General features: G+C 37.6%; 2 protein-coding genes across 3 annotated transcripts; one reads left to right on the forward strand and one right to left on the reverse strand.

Annotated features, from left to right (window-relative positions):
- Nucleotides 1–8081: 8081 nt before the first annotated feature.
- On the forward strand, nucleotides 8082–9180 carry LOC117336548 (putative nuclease HARBI1). Its single transcript, XM_033897160.1, has 2 exons — nucleotides 8082–8438; nucleotides 9067–9180. Exons 1-2 carry the CDS (start codon nucleotides 8082–8084, stop codon nucleotides 9178–9180), a joined length of 471 nt encoding a protein of 156 aa, XP_033753051.1.
- Nucleotides 9181–12824: 3644 nt separating this feature from the next.
- LOC117335355 lies at nucleotides 12825–15314 on the reverse strand. 2 transcript variants are annotated; one of them, XM_033895294.1, is made up of 5 exons: nucleotides 15209–15314; nucleotides 14577–14732; nucleotides 13662–13863; nucleotides 13455–13518; nucleotides 12825–13207 (listed from the first exon to the last, which is right to left on the reverse strand). In XM_033895294.1, the coding sequence occupies exons 1-4, from the start codon at nucleotides 15281–15283 to the stop codon at nucleotides 13481–13483; spliced, it is 471 nt and encodes a 156-aa protein (XP_033751185.1). In that variant the 5' UTR covers nucleotides 15284–15314; the 3' UTR covers nucleotides 12825–13207; nucleotides 13455–13480. The 2 variants fall into 2 exon arrangements, with proteins under 2 accessions (XP_033751185.1, XP_033751184.1); XM_033895293.1 differs by having other exon boundaries at nucleotides 12825–13518.
- Between the last annotated feature and the right edge of the window lie 10221 nt (nucleotides 15315–25535).

The raw sequence follows: 25535 nt of genomic DNA on the forward strand, positions 1-25535 counted from the left end.
ATAAAACAACAGTTTCCAGAGGGCTCTTGATACCAATAATGGTATGATGGTTACTGCTACTATCCTGTATTTTTCTCCTGTTCCTTTTAATGGTTTTGTTCTATCGACAGGTAGTATTCGCAAAATATGCTTGTCAAATATAAGATTACCACATATCAGTCATTCTGTTTTCCATATCAGTAGTACACTGAGAGATCGAGAGGAATGTACATGTAAAAGGAAATATCCTTTTAGCACTTCTTGAAAAAAAATGTAAAAAAACCGACAAAGCAACCTGCCAGCAATTTGGTTTTCCTGGCCAGTATTGAAATTGAGTTGGTAAAACCAGGGCAAACCTACACGTCTATTTTGAGAAATAACCTTTAAATTCATCCCAAGAAATGGCGGTGGCACGTATTGTTTATAGACGGACGGACAATGTACCTCGGACGATAGCTAAATGGTAATTTATACTGCCCGACATGAAATTAAGATAAACAGCAACCTTGATGAAAAAGGTATTGTAAAGCTTACATTTTATAGTTCTTATACTATATGTATAGTATGTCTAACTTTGTCTAAACATTTGTCTCCATCACTACACTGTTGGCTGTATAAAATGTTTGTCTCCATCACTACGCTGTTGGCTGTATAAAATGTTTGTCTCCATCACTACACTGTTGGCTGTATAAAATGTTTGTCTCCATCACTACACTGTTGGCTGTATAAAATGTTTTTCACCATCACTAAAGTGTTGGCTGTATAAAATGTTTGTCTCCATCACTACACTGTTGGCTGTATAAAATGTTTGTCTCCATCACTACACTGTTGGCTGTATAAAATGTTTTTCACCATCACTAAAGTGTTGGCTGTATAAAATGTTTGTCTCCATCACTACACTGTTGGCTGTATAAAATGTTTGTCTCCATCACTACACTGTTGGCTGTATAAAATGTTTGTCTCCATCACTACACTGTTGGCAGTATAAAATGTTTGTCTCTATCACTACACTGTTGGCTGTATAAAATGTTTGTCTCTATCACTACACTGTTGGCTGTATAAAATGTTTGTCTCCATCACTACACTGTTGGCTGTATAACATGTTTGTCTCCATCACTACACTGTTGGCTGTATAAAATGTTTGTCTCCATCACTACACTGTTGGCTGTATAACATGTTTGTCTCCATCACTACACTGTTGGCTGTATAACATGTTTGTCTCCATCACTACACTGTTGGCTGTATAACATGTTTGTCTCCATCACTACACTGTTGGCTGTATAAAATGTTTGTCTCCATCACTACACTGTTGGCTGTATAAAATGTTTGTCTCCATCACTACACTGTTGGCTGTATAAAATGTTTTTCACCATCACTAAAGTGTTGGCTGTATAAAATGTTTGTCTCCATCACTAGACTGTTGGCTGTATAAAATGTTTGTCTCCATCACTAGACTGTTGGCTGTATAAAATGTTTGTCTCCATCACTACACTGTTGGCTGTATAAAATGTTTGTCTCCATCACTACACTGTTGGCTGTATAAAATGTTTGTCTCCGTCACTACACTGTTGGCTGTATAAAATGTTTGTCCCCATCACTACACTGTTGGCTGTATAAAATGTTTGTCTCCATCACTACACTGTTGGCTGTATAAAATGTTTGTCTCCGTCACTACACTGTTGGCTGTATAAAATGTTTTTCACCATCACTAAAGTGTTGGCTGTATTAAATTTTTTTTCACCATCACTACACTACAGAATAAAACAAACAACAGGCTCAAGGATAAAGAATTATAATCCTGACCGTTTAGTCTACGTTTCGGACACATACAAGATGTACCATCATGTAATAAGCCAACAACCCTTGATCATTCGGAATTATCTAATTCGATCGGTCAAGACGTAAAATTGAAAAGTTCGGACCAATCGTAATTTGTTTTGCACTTACTTTAATACTCTATGATTTAGAATTTGCAAAAACGAAAAATGAAATTTCGCAGAATTCAAATTTATTTTCCGTGTTATGTCGATAATCGTTTGTTGGCTTGGTCACTCAGTATAACAGGCTTTGACAATATCGTGATGAATGGTTTTATTACCGCCCAAATCATCACAACTAATTCACGCCAGGGTCACCACATAGACTTAGTAAGTGTTGGGTGACGTCACAGGCTCCCGTAGGCTTCGAGGTTATTTTCTGAGTAAGTACAACATATGATTACCCTCTTAAACGCTAAAGAGATGTTACACATCAAAATAAATTAAGATACCGATAAGATGATCTTAAGGCCTAAGATAGCTTCTAGTTACACATTAACATGACTCAAGATACTGATCGGATGATCTTAAGGCCTAAGATAGCTTCTAGTTACACATTACAATGATTCGAGACACTGATCGGATGATCTTAAGGCCTAAGATAGCTTCTAGTTACACATTACAATGACTCAAGACACTGATCGGATGATCTTAAGGCCTAAGATAGCTTCTAGTTACACATTACAATGACTCAAGACACTGATCGGATGATCTTAAGGCCTAAGATAGCATCTAGTTACACATTACAATGACTCAAGACACTGATCGGATGATCTTAAGGCCTAAGATAGCTTCTAGTTACACATTACAATGACTCAAGACACTGATCGGATGATCTTAAGGCCTAAGATAGCTTCTAGTTACACATTACAATGATTCAAGACACTGATCGGATGATCTTAAGGCCTAAGATAGCTTCTAGTTACACATTACAATGACTCAAGACACTGATCGGATGATCTTAAGGCCTAAGATAGCTTCTAGTTACACATTACAATGACTCAAGACACTGATCGGATGATCTTAAGGCCTAAGATAGCTTCTAGTTACACATTACAATGACTCAAGACACTGATCGGATGATCTTAAGGCCTAAGATAGCATCTAGTTACACATTACAATGACTCAAGACACTGATCGGATGATCTTAAGGCCTAAGATAGCTTCTAGTTACACATTACAATGACTCAAGACACTGATCGGATGATCTTAAGGCCTAAGATAGCTTCTAGTTACACATTACAATGATTCAAGACACTGATCGGATGATCTTAAGGCCTAAGATAGCTTCTAGTTACACATTACAATGACTCAAGACACTGATCGGATGATCTTAAGGCCTAAGATAGCTTCTAGTTACACATTACAATGACTCAAGACACTGATCGGATGATCTTAAGGCCTAAGATAGCTTCTAGTTACACATTACAATGACTCAAGACACTGATCGGATGATCTTAAGGCCTAAGATAGCTTCTAGTTACACATTACAATGACTCAAGACACTGATCGGATGATCTTAAGGCCTAAGATAGCTTCTAGTTACTGATTAATCATATCGAAGGGTCAAACTGATGATATCAGAACTTTTTTTTTTTTAATTATGTTTTAAATGTTACTTATTAAATCAAACATAAAGGAGAAGCCTGATTTTACGGGTCCTCGTTCCGCTGACAAGCAGTAGTACCCATTCCTACAGGGCTTTCATGGTTAATGATCACAATTAAAACACCGCTTATCGAAAGTATCAAGTAAATATAGGAAATGTGTACGGTTTACAATTCAATGATATGAAAGATGTATCCTTGTCAATATGTTTATTTTTGTTGACTTGTTTTCTCCCGGGCTCTATATTCTGATGGAGCTAATAGGTTGCTACGGCGTTATAAATCAATTATCAGAAGAGGATAGGCAAAGACACGAAGGCGATATTCTTTTTAAAATTTTTGTTTCCTTTAATAGATCGAAACAGTCAAGGATATTGTGCTAGAAAATACAATATACCTTATTTATTAGACGGTTATAAGGCGAGGCCAGCTACTGGTGTAGTCGACTGATGGGGATGGCATCCTTGATTGGGAACCAGACATGGAGTGTGAAGCTGACAGATTTAATGTCACGGATGATTGATTGATTCTGCTTGGCGACATCTCATCAGATATAGGTCATGTAGTCCGGGACAGAGAAATAGCTAAAGTTCCAGAGGATCAAGTCTAAAACAATAAAAAACGAAATCTATGTAACGAAGGTCAAGGTATAGATTAGTCAAGACCAAAGGATACACGCAATGAGGAACCTTACCTCATACACGCCATGGGGAGGAACCTTACCACTTTATGTTGAAACATAAACCATGTTCGATTAAATAATAATCGCATATTATCTACAAGAATCAGAATGTTTGGATATACAATCATGTTCTCGTGTCGACGATATGACAAACAATGTAAGTTTCGCTTTTTAGATAATATATCTGAGTAGCTGATGGAAAATTAATGCAAGCTTCGTTTTTTCGGTAATTTATCTAATTATCTGATGGGAAATTAATGAAATTGCATCCTATATGATTCACATCTGAAAAGATGACTTGTGGTACCAGCTGTGATATTTTACCTCGTCATCACTATAACAACCGTACCAACACCTTCACAACCACTGCTATCTCTCCCATAACCACGTCATTACTATAACAACCGTACCAACACCTTCACAACCACTGCTATCTCTCCCATAACCACGTCATCACTATAACAACCGTACCAACACCTTTACAACCACTGTTATCTCTCCCATAACAACGTCATCACTATAACAACCGTACCAACACCTTCACAACCACTGCTATCTCTCCCAAAACCACGTCATCACTATAACAACCGTACCAACACCTTCACAACCACTGCTATCTCTCCCATAACCACGTCATCACTATAACAACCGTACCAACACCTTCATAACCACTGTTATCTCTCCCATAACTATGTCATCACTATAACAACCGTACCAACACCTTCACAACCACTGTTATCTCTCCCATAACAACGTCATCACTATACAATGTAACAACCGTACCAACACCTTCACAACCACTGTTATCTCTCCCATAACCACGTCATCACTATAACAACCGTACCAACACCTTCACAACCACTGCTATATGTCACCACCACGATATCATTTGTGTACCGTCGACAGTAATACACCCGCATGTCGTCACACCATCCCCACTCTGATGGGATTACGCCATTCCATTAATTGCTGTATAGCGCCTCCATGTTTATTAGTTATTCTGGTTTTTGTCTGTTTACGCTTAGGCAACAGCTCAGGCCAAATGAATAGGGCAACTGATCGTCACACAGTACAGACATCCAAACTGTCATAGCACAGACATCTAACCGTTATACTAAAGTGTCAAACATAGACATCCCAACCGTAAAACAGGCCAAATATATCTCATCCGTCCCAATGTAATAACACAGATATTCCTACCGCCACACTGTCATAACGCTGACAACTTGACCGTCACACTGTCCCTACACTGATATCTCAACCGTCACACTGTCATAACGCTGACATCTCAACCGTCACACTGTCCCTACACAGACATCTCAACCGTCACAATGTCATAACACAGACATCTCAACCGTCACACTGTCATAATACAGACATCTCAACCGTCACACTGTCATAACACAGACATCACAACCGTCATACTGTCATAACACAGACATCTCAACCGTCACACTGTCACAATACAGACATCTCAACTGTCACACGGTCATAACACAGACATCTCAACCGTCACACTGTCATAACACAGACATCTCAACCGTCACACTGTCATAATACAGACATCTCAACCGTCACACGATCAAAACACAGACATCACAACCGTCACACTGTCATAACACAGACATTTCAACCGTCACACTGTCATAACACATACATCACAACCGTCACACTGTCATAACACAGACATCACAACCGTCACACTGTCATAACACAGACATCTCAACCGTCACACTGTCATAATACAGACATCTCAACCGTCACACTGTCATAACACAGACATCACAACCGTCATACTGTCATAACACAGACATCTCAACCGTCACACTGCCATAACACAGACATCTCAACCGTCACACTGTCATAATACAGACATCACAACCGTCACACTGTCATAACACAGACATCACCACCGTCAAACAGTTATAACAGACATCTCAACCGTCACACTGTCATAATACAGACATTTGAATCGTCACACTGTCATGACAGTCACGGCAACAGTTTGGTTTACAGGTATCTAAATTTTCGATAGGGGTCGACCTCGATATTTTTTATAAACTTTGAGACCACTCACCAATACATTGTTTTTTAACTTCAAAGTATATTCCATACTCAAATTAATCGATGATAAACTTGCCTGATTACTAAACTAATAACGCAGATGTCAAAAACATATATAGAGGATATTGAATGGTTTCCCGTTTAATATAACATATATTTCACGAGTATGACAGAATATCGGTATTTTCATGAGTGCGAAGAACGAGTGAAAAATATCGAGATATTCTGTCATACGAGTGAAATATATGTTATATCTAACGGGAAACCTTTAAAGTTTTTTTTTTACTGCATTTCATATACTTAAAAAACAAAATTAAAAACATCGAAATACAGTGTATTAATAGTGTCAAAATTGCGGGAATCAGTAATGACGTGACCTCTTTGTGACGTTACTCCACGTCAACATGACGGCGCCATTTTGAAAGCACTAATCAACGCAATTTAAGCGTTTTCTGCTGTTATAGGAGAATCTTTGCATGCATAGCTAACGTCAAGTGAGTATTCTGTCAAAAACTAGTCTGAAAATTTCAGAAATACAGCAAAATAACAAATTTATCTATCTCCGCTTCGATTGGAAAAGTTGCCAAGTTTCAACGAGGTGAATACAAAGGTTCGCTCTGATTGGTCAAAACGGAAAATTTATATTTTCACTGCAAAATCTTATGTTTTCACTGTAAAATCGTATATTTTCACTGCTCATTGCTGCAATGAAAATGTTTTATTAGTTTGATAAATTTCTATATTTCACTGGCAAATATGCAATAAAAGACATACTTATTTCTTTTAGCAAGATAGGAATGTTTGAACCATAAACTAAATACCAAAGTATTTAAACAGTTAGTAAATCGCAGAAATATTATGAGGCATTTTTTGAAGAAAAAAAACACAGCAACATTTTTTTCGTAAACATATGACATTTCGATTGTCTTCAATAGTCAGTCCATTCACAATGATTTAACGTATAGAGAGCTGTATCACCTGCCCTAACCCTCGATAAAGATAAAAACTGAACCATTTATGCATAGTGATGATTTTTGGCTTTGTGTGTCACTTTAATGACTTGTTGAACGATAAATGGACATAACAGACCACCTTGTAACACTCCAAAGAATGCCAATATGTGTATGTCACGTCCTCAAATAAATGACCATCCCTGTTAATCTTAATTAGGACGTTTAATATGATATATCACATGGCCGATAGTAACTAAACTTATCTTGCAGCGATATATCCCATATACCCCAATCCCATTGTTCAGCAAGTTCATGTTAAGTTTTCTAAAAAAAATTGATATTGTAGCATTTCCCCCCAAAACATATCATACCCCCGGTAGATCCTGTGGGATATCTAGCCTAGGGGGATACATGAGTGTTTTGGAATGTATGACGTCACAGGATGCCATAGCGTAATAGAGGAGCGATGTCCATAGACTCGATATGATTGGAATGTAAAATCCCGTACCAGATCCTTCCATGCAACCTTAGAATGACCGCCTGCATACATATCGGAAAAACAATAGTGCGAAAGGAGAATCTTGTTTGATAAACAAGTCACAACAAGTAATGGGTATCTCTGAATGCATAAGTGTGGAGGAACGAAAAATAACAATTACCCAATCGATAAGCAATGTAAAAGGCATAAATCATAGTAGGTTAGAGCGTCACCCTATTTACCTAAAGGTCTGGGCCCATATTCATAAAAAAACTGAAGTTAAGTATTTCACTTAAGTAAATACTTAAGTAGGACATTTGTACTTAAGTACTAAAATAAACTTAAGTATTTACTTAATTCAAGGTTTTATCTTAAGTTGTATTCATAAAACTACTTAAGCTTAAGTATTACTTAAGTTTTTACTTAAAGTTAAGTAACGTCATGAGGATGTTTAACTTCCTTTAAAATACTTAAGTAAATACTTAACCACTCAGAAGAAAGATGGCTGGGCGAAATCGGCAACGCGTATTTCAAGAGAGGAAGGACCCGCTACAGTTGTACGAGGATAAAGATTTGATCGCCCGTTACAGGATGAATGCTTTTGGCATCCGGTTTGTGTCCCGTATGCTTCGTCCATACCTGGAATCACCGACAGATCGGAACCATGCACTCTCTGTCACAGTTAAAGTTGCCATTGGTCTGAGATTCCTAGCCACAGGTAAAATGCAGTTATGCAATGGTGATGACTTTGGTGTTAGTCAGCCGACGGTGTCCAGAGTAGTAACACAGTTCATTAACGCTTTGACAATGCCACAGATTGTTGCCAGATTTATCAAATTTCCGAGAAGCGATGCGGAGGTAAGTACAGTAGGTAAACGAACTGTTATATTCCGTGGCTAACTAAGTTACCCTGTTTTGTTTTGTTGTTGCTGTCCCCCCCCCCCCCCCCCCCCATAAAATGGACATAATTTACTAGCCATCCCTGAAAATTTAGTAAAAATATATCAAAACCCGAGTGAATGCATAACCGGAATAACGTGTGTTCAAATTTTACATAAGGGTCACTACTCTCTAAATGGCGCAAAAAATGCTAAATCCTCTCGGGGAACTCATTTCCACATTGTACTGGTGGTTCCCACAAAATGTTGAAGATATTTGTTGTATAGTGAGCTATTGCATATCCTTCTACTGGCAGATATTTGGCCTGTAGAATGCTGGGTTAAGGGGCTACAAAGTTTGTTCAAATGAATAACCTTGACCTACATTCAAGGTCACTAGGGTCAAGTGTGTTAAAATCTGAAACGACTTCTCAATAACTGATCGTGGCTGTATTTCAGACTTAAATCAACTATAGAATTTGGATCGGTGTCTATGAATTATTTTGTACTGGATTCTTACTTTATGTAAATGAAAAGACCGTCAATTTCTCGTTAACAATGTCATAAATACTGCATAAAATAAAAATAATGTGATATTTCGGTTGCAGGTACGGTTGAACCAGATAGGATTCCATGCTATTGCCGGGTTCCCTGGTATTGTCGGAGTTATTGATGGGACCCATATCAGGATTGTTGCTCCATCACAGAACGAGGCGGATTAAATCCCAATCTGTAATATTTTTTCTCTCTTTCTTTGTTAAATTCATTTTGTTTTATTATGTTAAAGCTCTAAATTTTAATTTTAATTATTCCTACATGCATGTCATTCAAATGTATTTGTATATACATTTTTATGTATTTATTCTGTTTATAAAATCTTCATTTTGGAGGAAATAAAGAGAATAATAATAAACATTAGGGAAAACATTAAAGGTGTCACTCTCTTGCAACATGTGTTATCCGGTAACCAATAACCGAAGGCTATCCAATCATATAAATCCCTACGTTTAATCACAACAGTGTGAAAAATGATAACCATGCTGCCAAAGGCCATGTCGTATTTGATTTCGGACATCTTGACCTGCTTTACCATCAACATTTAAGGTCAAAGAACATGAAAAGAGACAACAAACACGGTACTTCTAATCATAATATCTTATTTTTATAACCCAGTTTTGCATAGTTTAAGAGCTATGAGGCATCAATCTAAAAAACACACACTTGTTTCCATGGCTTTCATACAAATATAAATAGACAATGGCCCAATTTTAAATTTCAACAATCACAAAATTAGGTAATATTTATTGTAAACATGGTTTTGGAGGTTTGCATAAAAAAAAAAAAATCAAAAAAAAAAATCAGAATTTCAACAATTAAAAAAATCTCAGATTGTGTGGAAAAAGATATAATATTGCAAACTTAGCTTTAAATAACGAAACAATATAATTTATTTTTCAAATTATTGTTTCAACAAAGTATAATCAAATTTAAACAAATATATATTCATTTCTTTTGTATAGGGAAGTTTAACAAATTAAACATGTATTACATATTTGGATGCAAATGGTTTTGCTAATAAATATTGTCACATTCAAGCTACAAAAGATGTTAGAAATAAAATGTAGCGAATGTTAGAAGCTAAACTCATCAAACCAAAACAAAACACAAAAAGTAAAGGTAAATTTCTCTGTATACATATATGTTTTACTTTTTTTACAGAATGTATTTTATGTACTTATTTCTCTAGTTTTTGCTTATGACTTTATTTTGTATACTTATTTCTTTCTTTTTTATTCTTATAACTTTATTTGTTATTCTTATTTCTTTCTGCTTTATCCTTAACTTTGCTACACGTATTTTCATTTATAAACTTGTAGTACTATTTATTATCATACATATTTCTATCGTTCTATTTATTTTCTAAATGGAGTTGTTTTTAAACGTTATATTGTCTAAACTTAAATGTTGTTTTTTCTTGTGAAATATTTTAATTGTACATCCATTAATAGTTTTAAAATGTAAACCTGTAAACTTGACTACTTAAGCTTTGTTTATATTCTATTACATTTTAATCAACTTTCTAAAAATATCAAGTTGAATTAAAATTACATCCTGTATTATTACAAATAAAAACTTATGTTTATATAGTTATATTATAATAATTTTAATGTTTTAGGCCGATGTGACCAAATTCACCGTGACAAACGGTTAAAAATATATACATGTATATAGGAGTGGACAAACCCTCAGCCTTCATTACGAAGAGTATGAAGAATTATGCCAAGTGAAAGAGGCACTGGTTTTCTATCCAAACATGAACTTGGCTGAGAAGGACCACCACCGCCCTACCAAGCATCGCAGAGATACCATCTGTACAATAGTGTAACAGGAGAGGAGAAAATGTAGCAGCCAGACCGGGGTTCGAACCCGGTACCCTCCGAACTCTAGACGGGCACTCTACCTCTGAGCTACCTGGTCGCCGATGATCGACCCAGTCCAGTTCCGCTACACTCCTCCCTCCTTTTTTCAAGTCTTCGCCGCCGAAGACCACAAGTTCGGATATCCCCCTGCTAAGCATACTCCTAAAGCTTTAAACAAGGGTAGGCAAGCTCGCCAATTATGTAACAGAAGAGGAGAAAATGTAGTAGCCAGACTCGGGTTCGAACCCCGGACCCTCCGAACTCTAGACGGGCACTCTACCACTGAGCTACCTGGTCGCCGATGATCGACCCAGTCCAGTTCCGCTACAATAGTAACAAGCAGTAAATGTCCAATTCTGCCTATGCGGTATGGACGATTAAAAATTTTTTTTAGTTACATTTATGTAAATTAACTGGGAAACAATCTTTGAAACTTATTCATTAATGTTTTTAATCTTTCATTAAATTCATTTAACGAACCCATTTAAAACGGCTTCAATTTATTAACACAATATATAAATATAGAAACCATATTTATTACATTTTTACCAGTGAAATATCAAAAATTATTCATTCTATAAAAGTCATATTTTTCACTCACTTTTGCTGATTTGACCAATCAAATTAATGATTAGAAAATACCAAAATAATTGACCAATCAGAAAGCCCGACATATATGTCAGCACATGGACAGGGGGAACTACTCTAAACGTATGCAAACTTTCGCTGTAGGCCGTTGATAAAAAATGTAATAAACAGAATATCTAACAGTGTCTTCAGTAATACCCAAATAAATTTCACTCGTGTGGCTAGTATTTTGATATTTTTCACTCGTGCTGCGCACTCGTGAAAAAATATCAAAATATTAGCCCCACTCGTGAAATATATATGGTATTACTGAAGACACTGTTAGATATCCGCTATATATTTTTTTTCTTCAAATTATAGTTTCAACAAAGTAAAAAATTAAATTGGGAAGTTTTACAGTTAAAGATGGAAAGGGTTTTGATTAGAATACTATCACATTCAAGCTACAAATGATGTTAGAAATAAAATGAAGCTATTGTTAGAAGCTTTACTCATAAATTCCCAATATAAAAAAGTTATGTAACTTCACACCAAGGCAAATGTAAGAAAAGATATAGAATCATATTTTCAAATATTCTATCTATAGACATAAGAACGTACTCATACATTTAACTATAGGAAATATACTATGCAATAGGTTTGTTTTGAGGAATGATGGGTTTGTTTTAGGGAATGATAGCTATCCTTACAGAACAAGAAAAAAAGGAAGTCACAGTAGAAATATCCAGAGTGACAGTAGAACAACTGGGGAAATCTATTGATGAAAAAGCAGAATAGAGCAGACTGGATAAATCATAAAGTGCATGAAAGGAACTTTAGAAAATATGGACGAAATGAACAAGTCAACAGAATAAAGACATTTTGGAAAAACAGACACAAGGTAACCACTGACATGGTGATCTTCATAAACTTTTCTATTGGAATGTTGATTACGACATAAAATCATTTAACAATAAAAGTCATAATACAAAAATGAACAAATATCAATTCTTTAAAAAAAAAAAAAAATTTAAAGAGAAAAAATCAAGAAATCATAGCAAATTTAAGGACCAGAGACTACATGTTAGGTAAGGCTTATTCAACTATTTCTAAAAGTATAACTTGAATTATTGAAATAACTTAATGCATAAATAATTTATGTCATGTTTCCAATGAACTAAAATGGTACCTACTATTTCGTTTTAAAATAATCGAAAACATGATAATTTGAAAAAAAAAAATAAAAAAAAAAAAAAAATCCTTTTACGATAGGTTTTGATTCTGATACGATGCCAAATCTGGAATTCATAGGACAGAGGACTATAACAAAGATGAGAGTCAATAACATAATAAAACAACTGGTAGGATTTAATTTTTTATACCAAAATGATACTAAAATATAACATTTTTTAACTATGTCAAAAAATAACAATGATTTTGATAACTATTTCAGATATGTTTTCTCCTTTCAGGAATACAACTAGGCCATGCAGATAGCATCATCTCAATTCTAGGAGCTCAAATAAATTTTAATTCTAACTAGATTTTGATTTTCTATGAGTAGTGTTGCTATAAGTGCTAAAGTCAAACAAAGTCGGAACGGGCACCCTTGTCCAGAGTTCCTCTTCCTGCTCATCTAATGCCTGTGGGTTTGTTGCATGGTCTCTGTATAGCTATCGTCAGCTGTCTGTTGTTCTACCATATCGTCAGTTTGTTGTAGATTGGTTGTTGGTTCCAGTGACCCCATTTCCAGTGTACAGATCTGAAAGTTTGAAAAATATATTATCAGCAAACAAAGCACACATATTCCTTTTGTTTTCAATTTGTGATCATTTAAATTCTGGGATAGATAAATAATGTTTATCTTTAACATTGTACATTATTATCTGGGATACAGATTATATCGACGCCTCCTTGGTATGTTAAACCCTAGATAGTCTTTCCACATGTTCCCTATTTACCGGACTGAAATATCTGAAAAATTGGGGAAAAAAGAGAAACATATTTACCTTTTTGATTTCTTTTTTCATAAACATCACAGACAGGCTATCCCAAGGAAGATTAAAATAGCAGCTAGAAGTAGAAAAGGGTTTATACTTTAAAACACATGTGAATTTTTTAAAATGAACGAAATAAAAATTGAGAAAACATTATGACGACAATAAAAATCGTATCGATGAAAAAAATAAAACACAAAATTTCGATTAGAAACTTACAACATAGAATCCAGGGCCATATTGGTGCTTCAGTTGTCTCCGATACTGCTGTGGACATCCACATTGAGGAACTCGACGAGAAAGCTGCTATGGGAGAGTTTGACATGGAGGCTGCTGTGGAGGGAATTCTTGAGGAAACTATTGTGGAGGAGGCTGCCAAGTAACCGGTTGAGGCCATGACGTCAGTGGTGGTTGTTGAGATCTGTTATAACAAAAATTATATTATCTTACAACAGGACTACTGTTATTAGTTGAAATCTAGTATTTTACAGAAAATCAGTAAATAATATAATTTTTTATCAAGATAGACGTAGAAACATAATTGATAATAGTGTCAAGCAAAATAGAGGGCAGCGTTTTAATATATACATACAACCATCTAAACAGATGAGATTTCCTTTTAATATAATAAAACTGATTTGAAATGCTGAATAAAAACCATTAGTATTTAAAAATAGTCAGCTTTCACTAAAGATTTCACAGCTGATTTATTTTCTCGATAACATATTTCAAACTGACCCTATGGCATGTTTACTCGTCTGTAAAAGATGAATGTTTACCTTAACCAAATACGTGAAATGTGTTCGTCAGCCTCGTGAACTATGTACTCGCCGCCCCACTGACAAATGGCGGGGAAAAAAACGAGTGAAATTGTTACGTAAAGCAGAACTGTCAAAATAACAAAGAAACTACGATGAACTAATAATAACACAGATTTGTTTCTCATGTCTGTCAATCAGGGGATACAGATTTTACATGGATTAATTGGCAGTTCACTGGCCCTATCAGTTAAATGGTGTGCAGGAAGTCTTCTTGAACAGTTTAGCCATAACTTTTCTTCCATACCAGTATGTTCAACTTTTGTAATTTTATAATTATTAACAAAAGACAATGGAAACTTATTTTTTCCATTACCTCGTCAGAAAGATGCAGCTTGGCGTTAAGTGTCTCTTTCACTAGGCATAATTCTTCATACTCATCGTAATGAAGGCTCAGAGTTTGTCCACTCCCACTCTCAGGTATATATTTCTCATCGTTTGTCACCGTGACGGTGAATTTGGTCACATCGGCCTTTTTTATTTGTAATAATACACGATGTAATTCCAATTCAACTTTTTATTTTAAAAAAGGTAATTAAAATGTAATAAAAAATAAACAAAGCTTAAGTAATTAAGTTAACAGGTATAAATTTTAAAAATATTAATGGATGTTCAGTATGAATATTTCACAAGAAAAAAAACCCCATTAGGTCTATATAATAAAGTGTTTAAAACCTAGCCAAATATATCTAGAAAATCAATAAAAATATAGAAATACGTACGACGATAAATAGTACTACAAGAATAATAATAAAAATAGATAAATACAGTAAATTTATAAGCGAACAAGAGAAAGAAAAAAAGAAGATTAAATAAAGTTATAAGAATAAAAAATAAAGCAATACGAATATACATGTACATGTAAAATAAAGTTATAAGCATAAGATAGAGAAATACGTATATGAGATAAATTCTGTAAAACTTTTAACATAAGCAAGAGCAATTTACCTTTGGTGTTAACTCAGTTTCCAGTTCCCATCCTCTCTGGTTAAGAACAACTGTGACCTGCTCATACATTTCCATCGTCTAGCTAGGTTCCTCTATGAAATATCCGTTGAAAGTGCGTTGTTTAGGAGCGAGCGCTAGTTTTAAGAAACCGTTAGGATGTGATCTGTTGTCATTTCATTGGATAAACCGTTGACCCAGTAAAGAATTTGGAATTTCAAATATGTAACAGGACATGTGGAATGTTGATCATGATTGACTTAACGTCTACTGATTTGTTAAAATTGATGTGGACTCGATATTAACACTGTTTTAGATTATTTCATCATAATTGTTAACCTTGAAGATTGGTTTTCTTATTGTTTAAATATTTATATATTATCCTAGATAAACAAAACATTATCAATAGCAATACATTTAAAGATCTATGTTATTAACAGTACATCCAGAGATCAATGTTAATAGAATAATCTCTGATATACAATTACATGTTTCAAATTCTTTTAGAGTTGTTTCCCTTAATTATGTAACCCTTACATGACCCATAATGCATCAGTGTAGAACAAAAAAGTAAAAAAGGGAGGTTGTCACGGTGCATGCATGCTTTTCGTTAGAACTGAGGGTTTGGATCTAATCTGGAACTGTAAGACCAGGGAAGACATGTGCCGTCTTCAGAAGAAAGTGCAAACAGATTCACAACTTGAACTTGTAAGAGTATAGCCTCATACAAAGTTGATCATACTGTGATTGAAGAAAAGATATGGCTTCACCATCAAGAACATAAGCAAGACTACCTGCACACCATTCAACTGATATGGCCATGGGGGAGGGAACTGTCAATTAATCCATGAAGAATCTGTATCCCTGATTTACAGAAACAAGGAACAAATCTGTGTCAGTATTAGCTTATCGTATTTTGTTTGTTGTATTGACAGGTCTGCTTTACGTTACGAACTCAATTGTCAATGGAGCGGAAGTACATAGTTCACGACAGCTAACGGTAACATTCCATGTACACATGCCAAAGGGTCATATGTTCAATTTGATATGTTACCGAGAAGATAAATTAGCTGTAAATTCTTCCTTTCGTGAGAGTTGATTACTTTTTGGTACTAATGGAGACATTAGGATGAATAAATATAGATATTAAATTTCAAATAGGTTATATTATATTAAAAGGAAACGCCATCTCTTTAGATGTGAAAAATAGAGAGAATAGAGGACTGGCAAACAGGGACCTGTGGGAAGACTGGTTAGGGGTTATAATTCAATACTCTGGATGCGTCGGCATAATTTAAGGCTTAGACATTACGGTGCAATATTAAAGATAAATATTTTTATCATATCTCAAAATTTCAATTGATAAAAAATATATATATAAAAAAAATATATGTGTGCTTTGTTTGCTTATAATACTTCTTTTAAAACTTTCAGAGCCTGTACATGATCTGGAAATGGGGTCACTGGAACCAACAACCAATCTACAACAAACTGACGATATGACAGAACACTAGATAGACTGACGATAGCTATACAGAGACCATACAACAAACCCGCAGGCACTAGATGAGCTGGTAGAGGTACTCTGAACAAGGGTGCCGGCTCTGTTTGTCTATAGTACTTATAGCAACACCTCTCATAGCACAGTTAAATTTAGTTTCAGTTGAAATCTTATGAGTTCCTAGAATTAAGGTGATGTTATCTGCATCGTATCAGAATCAGAATATATTGTAAAGGGATTTTTTTTAAATCATCATGTTTTATTATCATTAAAAAATTAATTTTGCATAACTTTAGTTAACTAGAAACATGACAAAAATGTAATATGCATTAAACGACTTGAAGAATTAAAGTTATACCTTTAGAAATAGTTGAACAAGTCTTACCTGAAGTGTATTCTCCGCTCCTTAAATGTCTGCTATGATTTCTTTACTTTCCTCTTTAAATTTATTAAAAAGTGGACTAATATTGATATTTATATTATGACTTGCAAAATGTTTTTATTTTGTAATCAAAACTCCAATTTAAATGTTGATGAAAGTCACTATGTCAGAGGTAACAAGAAAAAAACAACAGTTTTCTTTCCTAGTGTTTCTTTTTCCACAATGTCTTTTATTTGTTGACATGCATCGTTCGTTTCGTCCATATTTTCTAAAGTTTCCTTTCATGCAGTTTATGATTTCTCCTGTCTGCTCCTTTTCTGCTTTTCCATCAATAGATTTTCCCAGTTGTTCTACGGTCACTCTGGATATTTCTACTGTGACTTCCAATTTCCCTAGTTCTGTAAGGATAACTATCATTCTTTAAAACAAATCTATCATTCCACAAAATAAACGTATAGCATAGTACATTTCCATAGTTAAATGTATGAGTAGTTTATGGTGTCTATAGATAGAATGTTTGAAAATATGATTCTATATCTTTCATCAAATGTTCCCCGGTGTGAAGTTACTTAAATAACTTAAATAATCTGTAATTACCTAAGGCTACCAGGTTCATTACAGTGTATCTTTCAAATAATATTAAGCATGTGTAGATTAATTTTTATATAATTAGATATCAAGTTTTGTATATTACTTAAGTGTTTATACAGCTTTTAAAAATCATGTAAAATAAATTTTACATAAATTAAACTAATGTTCAAAGGGCTTTAATGAGTTTAGGTTTTAACAATGGCTGCATTTTATTTCTAACATCTTTTGTAGTTTAAATGTGACAATACTCAAAGCCCTTTCAAACTAAAAATGTAATAATTTTATATTTTGTAAAACTTCTTAGACAGAAGAAATGAACATATATATTTGTTTAGATTTAATTATACTTTGCTGAAACTATAATTTGATAATAAAATTCTATGTGGTTATTATTTCTAATTATTAATTCTAAAGCTGTATACACATATCAGATGACTTGATATGCCTTACCTATGTTATTTTAAATTGTCATTGGTGACACTTTTGTAACTTTGTGTGAATATTTGTTCGATGGCAATGTTTGATATTATGTATATATATGTCTCTTATTCAATATCATCTGAGATAATTTTGTTAATGTAAATATACTTTGCAATGGTGACACGAATATGTCCTCAACTGACAATATAAAAATCGCCAAAGTTGTGCAAAACTTCTTGAGAAGGTCGGGAAGATTCGACTAATCATCACTTCCTACCCCCCCCCCCCCCCTCCCCTTCTTTTCATACTATTTTCCTATAATAAAAAAAACTTAATCCAAAATGCTCCATTTATCCATATAATATAAAAATGTTTTTTCTTCTAATCGATTAAGTATATTTGAATTCATTCCAAACATTTATATGTCGTGATCTTTCCCGATGCAGTCATTTAACTTTATATGTACCTATCTCCTCTTCCGTCCTGCCCCCCTCTCTCTCTCTCTCTCTCTCTCTCTCTCTCTCTCTCTATATATATATATATTTTCGTTTCTTTATCGAATTTCTGAATATTTGTATATGCCATCATGTGACTATGTTATTGTTAATTATTTTGTTATTATTATGGGAGAAGTCGTCTATAAGTTGGAAAAACTTGCTGACTAATCCCTTTGTCATTATTATATGTCAATAAAATATGTTTAAACTAAACATAATTTTGTAATTGTTGAAATCCTGAATTGTTTGCAAACTTTCAAGACCATGTTTGTAATTGATATTACCTCATTTTGCTAAATGCATGTTTACAATTTATATTACCTCATTTTGTGATTGTTGGAATCTTAAAATATTGAAGTATTTTGTATGTGACAGCCATGATAACAATTTATTTAATAACTTGATGTCAATACATGATATTATTAAGTTACATGTTTCATCTTAATACTCTTTTAAGGGTTTGATTTTAAGCAAAGGTTGTATAAGTTGTTTGATACATATCATATGTGTTTACAACTTTTGTGGTTTAAAAAAAAATTCTCTGGTCTAACATATACTCAACTATATCAAATAATTGTTAAACAGGTGTTGTGTGATATAGTTTTGCCATGTTTTATTTAAATGTCTTACCTGCTAAACAAATCTCTTACATATCTGCAATTTTCAGAAAGAAAATGTTTTTGTGATATCTCATAAAGTTTTCTCTATAGTTTTTCATCCTAAAGCTTTTTTATACATGCTAAATACCTCACAGATAAAATGAAATATTATGTTGCATAAGTGTGTTTTTTTTTTATTTAAGTATTGTGTTCAGTCTGCTAAAGATTATTAATGCTTAATAACTCTTAAACTATACAAAACCGAGTTAAGAAATAAATACAATATTTTGATTGGAAGTACTGTGTTTGTTGTCTTGTTTCATGTTTTCTTTGATGTTAAATCGAAATTATTATTCAGTCTTTAGCTGGTCATGATAAAGCAGGTCAAGATGTCCGAAATCAGATTGGACATGGCCTTTGCAGCATGGTTATCATTTTCACACTGTCGTGATTAAAGGTATTGATGTATATAATTGGATAGCCTACAGTCATTTGTGAGCTGGACAGGTAATGTCCTGAGGATAACATATGTTCCTAGAAGGTGACACCTTTATTATTTTCCATTATGTAGTTGCCAACTTTAAGATAATAAAGCAAAATGAATTAAAGAAAACAAAAACCCCAAAATTTCACTGTTGGATTGAACCCCAGCCCCTTAGGTTAATAGGCTGACGCTCTAACCGGCTATGACTGATGCTTTTTACATTACGTATCGCTAGAGTAATGGTTATTTTCCTCCACACTGATGCCTTCAGACATACCCATTGGACTTGGTTATTAAACAAAATCCTCCCTTCGCACTATTGTTTTTTTTATATGTATGAAGGCGGACATTCTAGGGTTTAACCTGAGAACTTTGCTTCTCTGTAACGTTATACATTCCAAGATGCTCCTTTTCATACCCCAAGGCTGTGTTGAACGGAAGGATCTGGTACTGGTTTGCATCCTACATTCTAAGCATCGCTCCTCTATAACGATATGGCATCCTGTGACGTCATACATTCCAACACCCCCATGGATCCCCTAGGCTAGAGATCCCACAGGATCTATCGGCGGTATAATAACCCTACTTTATTTTTGGCATTGTTGCTTATGTACAACATGCAGCCTATTTGTAACAGAGGAATACGGAGGCTACAAATAGCGCATGCAAGCTATCGTACTATCGTATTTGCTTATTAGGCCATTCTGAAGCCCCACCTTTCATAATTCACTTTTGCAACTTGCCTTTTCCTATTATAAAGCAAATTATCTTTTAGGGGAGTTTCCCTTTTCTATCTCGACAGTGGAAACTAAAAATTGACTGTTCATCGCCCGAAAAAAAATTGTAATATTTTTAGATATATCTACTTTATCTAAACAGCTATTTGCCTCTGTTCTGACGCCTGCTGCTGAAATTCTACCGAATAAAACAGATAATTGTGAAAAAATAAACTTTCTGTGATCTAAAAAAAGGCAAACAATGCTGGCTTTGTTGATAAAATTACTGTAAAATCCTCTCGTGGCCACAAACATGTAAACAGCGTAAACATTATGCAGTGGGGTCTATGAATCATCAGTGTGAAATCTTACAAAATAACCCGAAAGCATAACTTTCAATAAACTATGCATCGCTAACACTGTCTTGTTGTGAAGTAGTTCAGTCAAGAAATGAAAATTTGGTCGCATCGGTTCAAACTCTATCGATACCAAGGTCATCTTAAGACTTACCCCGGAACTGTTTTCTGGGGCGAATATTACTGGCGGTATTTCTGTTAAATATTATCACAATCTACTTCTTCTCAAATTGCTTTACCTCCGAGGAAATACTGATAAATCCTACAAAAAAATTACTGACTCCGACGGTGACGACACTGTGTGACATGCTACATGTCTGAACTGTTTTTGGGAATGATGCTATGGAAATACGAGGGATGATTGATAAGTTGTGAGCCTCGTATTGAAGTATGCACTCAATGATGTCCTTTTTAAGTGCTACTATTTTCTGACTATATAGGACCGTGTACCAAAGGAAAGGTCGCATTTGGTTATTTCATTTCAGTAATAATTACCATAACTTTAGTATGCATATTCATCACTTACACCCATATTTGTATCCCCAAAAACAAGATAAAAAAATCCCGCCCTCCCTACCGTCATGTGACCTGTATCTTAATGATTACGCAACAGAGTGATCTCCCATCCTCTTTCCTTTATGGCGCTTGCTGATGGCTGACGGCTTATAGTTTGTTGATATCCCGACATTGTTATTTAGCTGTTTGTTTTGACTATTTGGTCAAATTTTGGCAACGCTTGTTTGCTTTTTGCCCATCTCCCCTTTTGTGTTGAGTTATATATATACATATATTTGTTTTGTGCCTTTTTAGGCCGGTATTTACATTCCACGTGTGCGGGCGGTGTACCACGTGGTCCGTCATTGTTTTGCATTCGCTGTCGTTTGTAAATCGCCGGTCTTTGTTCGGCCGTTTGTAGCGGTTTTTCGTTGTTTTTTGGCATCGTTCCTGTTTTACACTGCATGTAAAGTTAAATCTTGTTTACGTACGTTGTATGTTTTAGTCTGTTTTTTACGTGTTTGTTGTTTTTTGAATACAAACGTCGTGTGCTAGTAGTATGTCTCGCTCGGGACTACGACGGGGTTCGTCTCATGAGCGTTCCTATCTCTATGGAGAACGGGATTCTAATGAGATATGTTCCCTTGATCGTTCCGGTCATGAGGATTTGCCGTGCGTTAGTACTCAGGACGAGCCTCATGACAGGGTTTCTCTAGCACCTGGGCGACCCTCTTCTTCCCGTAGGAGAGATTCGTCTTTATCTTCCGGCAAGAGAGGGAAGCAGATTGTTAAGAATGTTGCTCCCGGCTCTGAGTCGGTTGTCAACTCTGTTGTTCCTATCTCGGGAGCTCCCGTGTCGTCGGGTTCTTCTCGTGACGGGAGGGTGGTCCTTCCCATTCAGGAACTCCCTGGAGTAGGGGAGGGACAGCCCGACCCTGGTTTATCTCTGCCCAGGGTCGAATTGGCTGACAATTCCCGTAAGCTTCCGAGCTTGCCTTTGGGTAGGGACTTTCAGCCGCCGGTCACTGGTTTGGTCAGTGATCTCGGCAATCCAGGTGGTGTTATCGATGGGAGCAGTTTTGATGCAGGGCCTGTTCCTCCGAGTTCAAGTCCAGGGGTTACGGATTTTCTTGCGGGATTGTCCACTTCCACTGGGGTAAGGGATACCCAGCTGTCTTATTCTTGCATCAATTCTGGTTCAGCTTTTCATCCTGGCCAGTTACCCGGCCCTGGTCCTATTAGGTCCAGCCCGGAGTGTGCTGGTTCGGGTTTCCCAGGGGGTGTTCTCCCAGGGGAAGGTTTTGCTGGACAGGCGACTGGGTTCCAGGCGCCGTTTCCTCCTGGTTTAGGGTATAGGGTTGCCTGCGGGCAACCATCCTTGGGCCGCCCAGACCAGCCTGCGGATGGTTTTGGGTTTCGTCAGCATCCCGGCATGTCCGGGTTTCCACCTGGTGGGAGTGGTGGTCCACCTATGTCTTTCGGACTGGGTGGCCAGCCCCAGTCTCAGGCGGGTCAGTTTGACCAGTTCTGGGGTCACTCCCGACCCGCGGGACCTTTTCCATTTCCTCATCGATATGGTTTTAACCCCATGGCTTTTACTGCTTGGAACCCTTGGGGTTTGGTCTCCCCCTCACGGAGACGTTTTTGCAGTTCCGCTGACCCCCTCCAGCGCTCTGCTTCTTCGGGGGCCACTGCGGCCGGTCCAAAGAAGGTTTGCCGCACCTTCAGGACTTCTGCCTCGCGTGCAGACTCGTTTATCTCCGGGTCCAAGGGCAGGGCTGTGACTTCTAAGTCTAAGCCTGCAGCCACGGTTGTTAGGCGATCTGCACCTAAACGCCGTTTTGTGGAGCCTCTTCAAGATTCTCCTGAATTGGTTCCTATGGCTGGCCCGTTCCATCCAATCGAGACTTCATGTCCCGCTAGTGTGGAGGCTATGGACTGTGAGGACGCGGGTATGGCAGATGAGGAGGATGTCGTTCATCTCTCTCCTGGGTGCTCGGACATAGACGCTGGTCTATCCGGGTCGTCAGATGACGATCCTCTAGGTGGGGATTCCCAGGATGAGGGTGACCCTGAGGCTGCTGAGGCTGAGGCCCAGCACGTCTTGTCCGGTATGCGGGCCCTTAGGGCCGACGTTTCCCGGATTATTGGAGAGAAGGTTTGCCCACCTCCTTCTGCGTCATCTATCCCGGAGTCCACCACCCTTTTGGGTTCCTTGGTGGCACCTAGAGCTTCCGCCCAGTCGGACCGCTCTCTGCCAGAAGGCACTATTGTGTCTTCAGCTCTGGCTACTGCCCAGTCACGGGTCCTGGAGAAGAATTCGTCTTCAACCCGTACGCCTGGGTTTGCTGGGTTGCAGCTCAGTGTTGGTGACCTGTCTGAGGTTCATCCCTCTGACTATGCCACACATGATGGCCTGCTTGTCTCTCAACCAGCTAGGCTGGAATCGATGGAGCTGGCGGCTTGGCCCGGTAAGTCAGTGGATCAGTTGGTGTTTGGATCCAAAGAACACCACAAGATGGAGAGACTGCTGCGTCTTTCTATCCAGATTCTGTTATATATAGACGTTCTGACAGTTTGTCTGTATAGGGTTTCCGATGTGCCTGAGGGTCGGATTTCCGAGACAGAACAGGCCGACATCCAGGACAGGATGACCTCTGCCCTGAACGGGGCATTGAGAACTCTGGCAGCTTTGCAGGTGTCTTTGCTGGTCAATGTCTTGTCTTGCTAGGCGTTTTTCAGTTTTGAAAAAACCGCCCGGTCGATGAACCTTACCGCTCCCGGTTGTTGACTGCCCCCTTCTCTGGGTCCACTTTTTTTGGAGGGTCCCTTCCTTCTGTTCAGAAGGACTTGAAGGAGGACTCAGTCACCTCAGCACTTTTGGTGAAGAGGATTCAGACTGAGAATGCCCGCACCTCGCAGGGGTCAGCGCCTCCTAAGAAGAAGGCAAAACCTTCGGCTACGCAGTCTTTTGCTCAGCCAAAGGCGAAGCCTTCCTTCAAGGGCAACAAAGGGAAAGGTAAGAAAGGGAAGAACCCTCCTGGGGGTAAGAAGAAGAGTTCCTGACTCTCTTCTACCCTCCATGGTCCTTTCAGACGAGGAGTTTGTTCGGGAGGAGTGCAGTCCTCCCGTTTCAGATTCCGGTCCGTCTCTCGCAGGATTAGGATCAAGCTTGGCAGACGACTCTCTTGCTTGCCAAGGGCTCGATCTGCCAGGGCCAGATCTTCCTGTCGGGGACGTTTATCCGCCTTCCTTCCAGAGTGGAGGGAGATCACGGAGGACGCCTTGGCCTTGTCTGTGGTCAAGGAGGGGCTAGGAATTCCGCTTTTGCGGGATCCGCCGTTAGCGTCAAAGCCAATCTTTTTTCCTCCTCCCGGGGATCCAGGAAAGGCTTTGGCTCTCCAGTAGGAAGTAAGGACCATGCTTGTCAAGGGCGCGGTCGAGGAGGTACCTTTGGCGGAGTGCACCCCCGGCTTCTATTCCAGAATGTTTCTGGTACGGAAGAAGTCCGGGGCGTGGCGCCGGATCATAGATCTAAGTGCCTTCAACAGGCACGTAGACTCTCCTCACTTCAAGATGCAGACTCCTCGGGGCATAATCGCCTCCGTGAGAGATGGAATGTGGGCCACTTCATTAGATGTGAAGGATGCCTACTTCCACATCCCCATCAAGAAGTCGGCACGGAAATTCCTCCGGTTCACTTGCAACGGGAAGGTCTTTCAGTTCCGGGCCATGCCATTCGGGCTCACGACTGCACCTTTGGTGTTTACCAAGCTGCTGCAGGTGGTCGTGGGATTCCTGCACTCTCAGGGAATAGATGTCCCTCATGCTTCACCTAGTGAGGAGATCTTTGTTGCAGGATACCCGATTGGTCCTGAAACTTTTCCTAAAGGTCGGTTTCATTCCATCCAGGGAGAAGTCGGAGGTGACCCCATCTCAGGATTTCGTTTTCCTGGGAAACCGTTTCAACACGGTTCAGGGCATCGCCCTTCCACCAATGGAGAAGTTCGAGAAAGCCATGGATCTTGCCCTGACTTTCATCGGCTGGTCACGGGTCCAAGTGCGTTGGTTTCTCAGTTTCCTGGGATTTCTCAACTCCCTGGCGGATGTGGTCCCCTTGGGGAGACTTCACACCATACCTCTCCAGATGTTCCTTCTTGGCAATTGGGTCCCTTCGTCAAGGGACTGTGAAGCTTGGATTCCTCTGGACCAGTCAGTCAAGGAGTTTGCCCGTTGGTGGACCCATCAGGACAACGTTCTCCGTGGGGTTTCTTTGTCCCAAACCCCAC

This window comes from Pecten maximus, chromosome 10 (assembly GCF_902652985.1).
Source record: "Pecten maximus chromosome 10, xPecMax1.1, whole genome shotgun sequence".
In the NCBI taxonomy this organism is placed as follows: domain Eukaryota; kingdom Metazoa; phylum Mollusca; class Bivalvia; order Pectinida; family Pectinidae; genus Pecten; species Pecten maximus.

What these genes read in the sequence shown, in the direction of transcription:
- LOC117336548 (XM_033897160.1), top strand. Translation starts at nt 8,082, where the DNA reads ATGGCTGGGCGAAATCGGCAACGCGTATTTCAAGAGAGGAAGGACCCG. An exon ending in TTCCGAGAAGCGATGCGGAG is followed by an intron (nt 8,439 to 9,066) that starts GTAAGTACAGTA and finishes TTTCGGTTGCAG; the next exon opens with GTACGGTTGAACCAGATAGG.
- LOC117335355 (XM_033895294.1), bottom strand. Translation starts at nt 15,283, where the DNA reads ATGGAAATGTATGAGCAGGTCACAGTTGTTCTTAACCAGAGAGGATGG. An exon ending in AAACTGAGTTAACACCAAAG is followed by an intron (nt 14,733 to 15,208) that starts GTAAATTGCTCT and finishes CAAATAAAAAAG; the next exon opens with GCCGATGTGACCAAATTCAC. An exon ending in ATGGCCCTGGATTCTATGTT is followed by an intron (nt 13,519 to 13,661) that starts GTAAGTTTCTAA and finishes TTCTACTTCTAG; the next exon opens with CTGCTATTTTAATCTTCCTT.